This window comes from Phyllobates terribilis, unplaced genomic scaffold, assembly GCF_046119375.1.
Source record: "Phyllobates terribilis strain yellow unplaced genomic scaffold, ASM4611937v1 Scaffold_7__3_contigs__length_470593459, whole genome shotgun sequence".
NCBI lineage: Eukaryota > Metazoa > Chordata > Amphibia > Anura > Dendrobatidae > Phyllobates > Phyllobates terribilis.
Window position 1 is genome coordinate 91,715,459 of NW_027362767.1, and position 8,711 is coordinate 91,724,169.

The following is an 8,711-nucleotide window of genomic DNA, read 5'->3' on the forward strand; positions in this document are numbered from 1 at the left end:
ATGAATTATCTGTCGGAAATGCAACCGCAGATATGTTAGCCGAAGAGGCAGCCCAGACAGGAGAAGAAGTGTTTGAACCTGAACCTCTCGAGGTTTCAGCAGTTCAAAGAACAGACACGCATATCCCTTCTTTTGCGGAAGAACAAGAAAAAGATACAACTCTTGTTGCTTCCCGGGTTGATCCAAAACCTCCCTTTGTTTGTGAAAACGGGGTTTTGTGTCATGACTTAAACGGGGACTTGCGTCCTGTTGTACCAAAACATCTACAGGATGAGTTTACAAGATACAATCATGAAAGCTTGGGTCATTTGGGCCAACAGAAATTGTTAGGCATTCTCAGAGAGAAATTTTACTGGGAAAATATGGAAGAGAATGTACAAAGTATTGTTCAATCATGTCTCATTTGTGCCCAAATTAATCCAAGACCAAAAGGACAGAAACCGCCACTACTGCGAACCACACCTGCAGATGGTCCATGATCTACATTACAAATTGACTACATTGGTCCATTACCATCAGGTAAAAATGGTCTCAGGTATGCATTGGTTGTAGTAGATGTTTTTTCTAAATGGGTTGAAATTTTACCTGTCAGGAAAGATGATGCTTTGTCTACAGCTAGAGCATTAGTTAATCATGTCTTTTGTACTTGGGGGATCCCAAGAATGATCACCTCTGATCGAGGAAGTCACTTCACAGGAAAGATCATGCGAGCAGTTTGTGCTATTCTAGGGGTAAAACAACAGTTTCATGTCCCCTATCATCCACAGTCTGCTGGTATTATGGAAAGGATGAATAGAACAATAAAATCCAGAATTGCAAAAATGTTATTGGACAAAGGTAATACTTGGGTTGATGCAGTACCTTTTGTACTGTTGAGTGTTAGAGAAACAACTTCCTCCACAACTCAGTTTACTCCTTTTGAACTAATGACAGGAAGGAAAATGCCATTGATTTTCCCACATGAACCATTTTTGTCCACACCTCAAAAAGATGCTGTTGCAAGGTCCAAATGGTTGCAATTGTTGCAGGAAAACTTGAAAACCATTCTTCCACATGCTGCATCAAGAATGCAGAGGATGGAGCCACCATATGAATCTAAATTCAAAAAAGGGGCTCTGGTCATGATAAAAACTTTCAGGAAGAGTGAACCTTGGGAAAGTAACTGGGAAGGTCCCTTTGAAATAATCGATACCATGGGACGAGTTATGATCCTAGTGCAACCAGCATCTAACATGGTTAAAAATACCCGCAGACAACAAAAATTGTGGGTACACGTTGATCAATGCAAATTGTACATTGCAAAATAATGATACTGCATTTCTTTTAGGAAGAAATGGATTCCAATAAGAGCTGGAATACGGAATACCATGTCCTTGATGGAAAGAATTCAATGCCAATCCTTCAAGAAAAGAAAAAGTTTCCCAGGAAAAGCTACTACCTGATGGGAACCACATTTCTGCTACTTTGTACTATTTCAATTGTGATCTACGCAGAAGACATTTTTTATCATGGAACGAATACTAGTGAAGTGAATGGACATATCAAAGGAACTTTACATTCACGAAAACCAAGAGGATCAAGTATACAAAATCTAATAGATGAAGACATACCGGACGATTCAGTAGATATTACTGGAAACATTTGCATGGGTTATGGTGTAGAATGCTGTATTGAACTGCACTTCATACACGACACTAACATAATATGACATGCTGCCACAGGACCGAAGTCTAAATTTACACAGTTACAAGGAGATTATATACATAATAATAAGACAGGCACATGGGAATGCAATCCTACAGATGTGTTATACTGGAATATAGAGATAAGAGGTGAAGAGAAAGCTGTATGGTCGGGTGATATTACTAATGATATGCTCGTAAAAGGGACAGTTAGAACATCCGAAACAGAGATTGTGTTAAAATCACAACTTTTTGGGAAAATTTTGGATCATTCATTACTTTCTATTACAGAAGGAGATGAGGATTGGGTAGAAACATGGAATTTCCAGATAACCAGAGAGCCAGTACGAGTACAAGTATCTGTAGTTTTTACAGTAACAAATACTATCACTCCAGAAGTAAGGGTTGCACCACAAGCAGTACATAGTCAAGAAAGTATGTCTCCTCTTTTATTAAAATGCAACACAAGGTTAGAGTTACCTCCCGAGTCTTTGTTAACATGGACCAGAAACAAATTATTTTTGGGAAGTTTTTCAAATGGTCCAACAAGTGTTATACATAGAAGTCAATACAGGAATGTGAGATGGTTGGATAAGAATTTTGTTTTTTCTCTAGAGAATCCATCTCCTAAGCATTCTGGACTTTACCAGTGTTGCGTTTTAACTCAAAATAATTACAAACAGTGCAAAGATGTAAATGCAAATGTTTGGTCAGCAGTAGATAATGTATGTACGCAGACAAGGTTTCAACCATCTACCCCTTTCCAAATCAATCAATTTCAATCTAAACCTCTATTAAGAGATGGAGTATTTATGACCATGATATGGACTTTCAATATGACTAATTGGAAAATCTCTTCCAAATATCCCCAGTGTAAATCACATCTCGTTAACATGGAGATGGGAATAGAACAATGGTTTGGGAAAAGAGCTTCAACACAGGTTAGAAGTAAGAGGGGGATATTAGAAGGTATTTGGGGGGGATTAGGAACAGTGGGAAGTTTAATTAATACTATGGACATTCATACACTTAAATCAGATTTGGAAAATATTGGGTATGTTGGAGGTAAAGGAGTAAAAATTCAGAAAAGTTTGAATCAACTCCTTGAAAAGATGGTTTTGAACACGGCTGCTGTGCTGGGATCTCCAGTGTCACATCTACAAGATGCTACTTTAGCTCTAGTAAAAAGTGAACAGGAATCCCAAGTGGCCAGAGCATGTCTAGAAATTCAGATTGAATATTCCACCAATCTGAAAATGATTGCACAAGCATTGCAAAGTGGAATTACACCTTTAGGAATAATGAGAAATTTGCCTACAGAATATAATTTTGCATTAAATCATACAGATTTGTGGGTAAATAAGTGGTTAGGATGTGAACAGAACATTTGTATAGGAACATCACTAATCCCAATATCGGGAAGAGAAGAAACCATGGTTCCTATTACTGTTCTGGGCATTCCTGTTAGTAATACACAATTACTATATTATCAATTACAGTACACAGATTTTGCATTTGATGGTACAAACACTGAACAATTAGACATTTCTTCATGCTTACATTTTGTTTCTAAGGTAATGTGTCTAGCTGGACAGGATAAAGTCATTTTCCATTCATGTTTTCACAATCATACCTCATGTCACGCTAGGGTTGAGAATGTGCGGACATTACATGATTTGGTGACTCCAATAAGCTCGAACAAAATTTGTTTCCAAGTTAAGTCCGAAAAAGAAGTTGTTTCTGCATTCTTCTCCTCTTGTGTCCATGCTGAAAATCTGACAATAGGCTTATATTGTATGGAAGGAGATGTAAAAACTATCTCCAAGAAGGAAGGAAGTATTAACATTACGTTAATAGGGACAAGAAATCTGAAAATCCTTCCGATACAGTTCAATTTGTCTCAAATAAATAATTTCCCATGGGATATGTGGACAAATGAAATAAAGAAAGACAAAGGTTTGTTAAATTTATTAACAAAACAACTAAAAGAAGCTGAAATTGTATTCAGACATGAACAAGGTCGTTTAAATGATATTGAACATGAATGGACAAGTGTGTCAGGCTCATCTTGGTGGAAAAATTTAGGAAAATCAGTTACTAGTTGGTCACAGTCTTCAGCGAAAATGGCAGCAGGAAATGTATTAACAAATCCAATCGTAATCATATTTATTTTGATTATTTTGTGCATATTTTATCAGATTTTAATAACCTATAAAATTAAGAAGATATATAAAAAGATAAAGACAGAAATGAAAAAGGAGGATGATATTTTAAGAGAAATGCTAAAAAGAAATAATTATAATAATAATAATAATAATAGTTTATTTTTATAGCGCCAACATATTCCGCAGCACTTTACAAATTTTAGGGGGGACTTATACAGACAATACAGAATAAGCATATCTCATATCGAACGGAGTGAGGGCCCTGCTCGCGAGCTTACAGTCTATGAGGAAGTGGGGGAGACACAAAAGGTAAAAAGTACATATATTGTATAATGCAGCCTTGATATACTGAATAGGATAAATAATAATACATGGACTGGTCGCCAGCCAGTATGTGTGCAGTCCTGACAGAGGCTTTTATGTGCATGGTTGGTTTGAACCCGAAGTTGAAGAAGATTTTAATATGGGGGAAAGCTGGGATGGACAGAGTGTGTTTAGGTGATACGCCAGTCTAAAGAAATGTGTTTTTAGGGTTCGCTTGAAACTGTGGGTATTGGGAATTAATCGAACTGTCCTGGGTAGTGCATTCCAGAGAATTGGCGCAGCACGCGAGAAATCTTGGAGACGGGAGTGGGAAGTTCGGATTATGGAGGATTTTAGTTTCAAGTCATTTGCAGAACGGAGGGCACGTGTAGGGTGGTAGACTGAGACAAGGGAGGAGATGTAGGGGGGTACTGAAGCATGGAGCGCTTTGTGGGTAAGCGTGATAAGTTTAAAACGAACTCTATATTGGATGGGCAACCAATGCAATGACTGGCACAGGGAAGAGGCATCTGAGTAGCGGTTGGCGAGGAATATGATCCTGGCTGCTGCGTTCAGGACGGATTGGAGAGGGGAGAGTTTAGTAAGAGGGAGACCGATTAGTAGAGCGTTGCAATAGTCAAGACGAGAATGAATAAGAGCGACAGTAAGAGTTTTTGCCGAGTCAAAGGTGAGAAAAGTCCTGATTCTTGAGATGTTTTTGAGGTGTAGATAACATGAACGAGCGAGTGATTTGATGTGAGGAGTGAAAGAAAGATCTGAATCAAAAATGACCCCAAGACAGCGGGCTTGTAGCTGGGGAGTAATGGTTGAGCCACAAACGGAGATGGCAATATCGGGCACAGGTAGATTAATGGAGGGAGGAAAGACGAGTAGTTCAGTTTTTGACAGATTCAGTTTTAGGTAGAGGGAGGACATAATATTAGACACAGCAGAAAGACAATCACTGGTCTTTTGTAGTAATGCAGGGGTGATGTCCGGAGCAGAGGTGTATAATTGGGTGTCATCAGCATAGAGATGGTACTGAAAACCGAATCTACTGATTGTTTGTCCAATAGGAGCGGTGTATAAGGAGAAAAGAAGGGGGCCTAGGACTGATCCTTGAGGAACCCCGACAGTAAGAGGAAGTAGGGAGGAGGAGGAGCCGGCAAAAGACACAGAGAAGGAGCGGTCAGAGAGATAAGAGGAGAACCAGGAGAGAACCGTGTCCTTGAGGCCAATAGTGCGGAGCATAGTGAGGAGGAGCTGATGATCCACAGTGTCAAATGCTGCAGAGAGATCCAGGAGAATCAGCAGGGAGTAGTGACCATTAGATTTAACTGTTAGTAGATCATTAGAGACTTTAGTGAGGGCAGTTTCAGTAGAATGTAAAAAGCGGAAACCAGATTGTAAAGGGTCAAGAAGAGAGTTGTCTGAGAGATAGCGGATTAGACGGGAGTGGACCAGGCGTTCCAGGAGTTTAGAGATAAAGGGAAGATTGGAAACAGGTCTGTAGTTGGCCGTGCAGTTCTGGTCGAGGGATGGTTTTTTAAGTAATGGTTGTATGCTGGCGTGTTTAAAAGAAGAGGGAAAGATACCAGATGAGAGGGAAAGGTTGAAAATTTTAGTTAGGTGAGAGGTGACAGCTGGAGCAAGGGACTGAAGGAGATGTGAGGGAATAGGGTCGCTGGTGCAGGTGGTAGGGCGAGAAGATGCAAGGAGCCTGATCACTTCATCTTCCGTGACTGGTTCGAAGTCAGAAAATGAGCAAGATACAATGTGGTGGGGGGGAGCATGCATAACATTTGGGGATTGGGAGAAAATTTCCTGTCGGATATGGTCAATTTTTTCTTTGAAATAGTTAGCCAGATCGTCAGCGCTGAGGTCGGTGGTCGGGGCCTGTGCTGTTTGATTGAGGAGAGAATGAAACGTGTCAAAGAGTCGTTTAGGATTATTGGAAAGTGAGATGATGAGGTTGTTAAAGTAGGTTTGTTTGGAGAGGTGAAGGGCAGAGTTATATGTTTTCAGCATAAATTTATAGTGGAGGAAATCTTCGGGCAGATTTGATTTTCTCCACAGCCGTTCAGCGCACCTGGAGTACCTCTGGAGAAGACGTGTTTGAGGCGTGTGCCAGGGTTGTCGCCGTCTATGCCGAATTGTTCTTTGTGTAGGAGGTGCGGCTTCATCCAGGGCGCATAGCATTATTTTGTTATAATGCTTCAATGCAGATTCGGGACATGAGAGGGAGGAGATTGGGGCCAATGATGATTGCAACCTTTTTATAAATTTCTGGGTGTTAATGGCGCGTAAATTTCTATAAGTGTGGACGGTGGGAGTGTCTTGAGTAGAGTCACAGTTCTTGACAGAGAATGAAAGAAGATTATGGTCAGAGAGTGGAAGGGGAGAGTTAGTAAAGTCATGTACTGAGCAAAGCCGGGAGAAGATCAGGTCCAATGTGTTCCCGTCCTCATGTGTAGGAGAATTAGCAAGCTGTGAAAGGCCGAAGGAGGAGGTTAATGATAAAAGATGCGTGGCAGATGGGGAAAGAGGATCGCCAATTGGGATGTTAAAGTCTCCCATGATTATCGTGGGGATGTCGCAGGATAGAAAATTTGTAAGCCAGGCAGCAAAGTGATCCAGGAATTGACGGGGGGGACCTGGGGGGCGATAGACAACCGCCACTCGCAGGGAGAAGGGCCGGTAGAGTCTGACTGTGTGGGCCTCAAAGGACGGGAAGATAAGGGAGGGTACAGGGGGGATAACCTGAAAAGTACATTTTGTTGAAAGAAGCAGACCAACACCTCCACCTGATCTGTTGTCAGGTCGCGGGGTATGAGAGAAATGTAGGCCACCATAGGAGAGAGCTGCAGCGGCGGTGGTGTCCGACTGCTGGATCCAGGTTTCAGTGAGAGCCAGAAGGTTGAGGGAATTAGAGAGGAAAAAGTCATGGATGTAAGAGAGTTTATTACAAGCTGAGCGTGCATTCCAAAGGGCACAGTTGAATGAGACAGAAGATATGCAGGGAATATTAATGAGATTAGCAGGGTTTCTGAATGTAACAGGGAAAGAGTTAGTGTTATTATTACTGGAGGGTCCTGGGTTGGGAGAAATATCACCTGCGACTAATAGAAGGAAGATACAGAGAGTGAGCAGATGATTGAGTGATTTGTGAGAGCGTTTCCTGCGTTGTATGGTGGGAATGAATGGATCTGCGTGGTATAACATTGTGAAGAGAGCATGACAACTGTACATAGGAGAAGAGAGGAGTGAGGGATTAATATGGATGAAGTGTGCCGCATTTGTGGGAGAACGGTGAATGTGGATGATTGTAGCAACCAGAGTATAAATGGCACAGATACAAATGGTGAATACTGTTTGCCAAAAAGATGACCTGGAAGCAAGTTTGTTTAATTGTCTTGCATGTCTTACCTGTCTCCTGCCCTGTCCAACTGCCATTTTCTAACTGCCAGGGCACTTTGCTAAATTATGGCACTTCGATAAAGTATGCATAAATGCTATATGCATAAATGCATACTTTTTGAGTGAATTTTTATTTTTTAATTTAGAAGTTTTTGGGAACTCAGATGATATTCAATACAGGTGTCAATACAAGGTGTTCAGAATAAAGAATGAATGTGATACGAATGGTGAGAAAATGAGTTTAGGATTGATTATATTTCTTAAATCATAATCAGGGGGGACTGTAAAATATTAATCTCTTATGATATAAAATATTACATATAAGCTCTCAGAAGCTTAGTCTCATGCTTAGTAGTTTCAGAGAATGACAGAGGTTATTCTGAGAACCTTGGCAGACACACCTGTTCTGTACATCAAATCTATAGGACTCATTGTCAACATGGGTTATTTAGAGATAACTAATGATGAAAAGTCCTTAGCCATATGTTTGAAATATGCCAACATGAAGTAATTGTACACAGTCGAAAATACAATATGCCAACATGAAGTAATTGTACACAGTCGAAAATACATACTCTATTATAGGTTACTGCCATATCAGCAAAACGCCATATTGGGTTATGTAACTGTAAAAAATAGTCTCCAATGTATATCTATGAGGCAAGATGGTATATAAGGAGAGGCATCAGTATGGTGGGTAGATTCTCATACCTTGAGGTCTCCACCACGGACCATCACATACTGCCAAGACTGGATACGTAAGAACTTATAATTGTTCCTATTTTCTTTTAACCTGATACTTCTTTTGTTGTGTGCTATGAACTATTTTCTTTCCATTTTCTGTAATCACCTTTTTGAATGAACATTAAATAAGCTTTTGTTTTATCCACACAATTCAAAGACTGATTTTCCTTTTATCTTCACTGTGCCCTTATCTAAGATAAGGAAGTGTTAATTTTTCTAACAACATACAATGATAAACCATCTGGTCTATCATACTACATACAATGATAAACCTTCTGGTCTATCACACTACATACAATGATAGACCATTTAGTCTATCGTACTACATACAATGATAGACCATCTGGTCTATCACACTACATACAATGATAGACCATCTGGTCTATCACACTGCATACAA

General features: G+C 40.1%; 1 protein-coding gene across 1 annotated transcript in view; it reads left to right on the top strand.

Moving 5' to 3' along the window:
- Window positions 1–4,015, top strand: part of LOC141155362 (uncharacterized) — a 172,702-nt gene extending 168,687 nt beyond the window's left edge. Inside the window, exon 2 of the mRNA XM_073642240.1 lies at window positions 1,328–4,015. Coding sequence (XP_073498341.1) covers window positions 1,874–4,015 — 2,142 coding nt within the window. The 5' untranslated portion in view covers window positions 1,328–1,873. The remainder of the gene's footprint in view (window positions 1–1,327) is intronic.
- The last annotated feature ends 4,696 nt before the right edge of the window (window positions 4,016–8,711 follow it).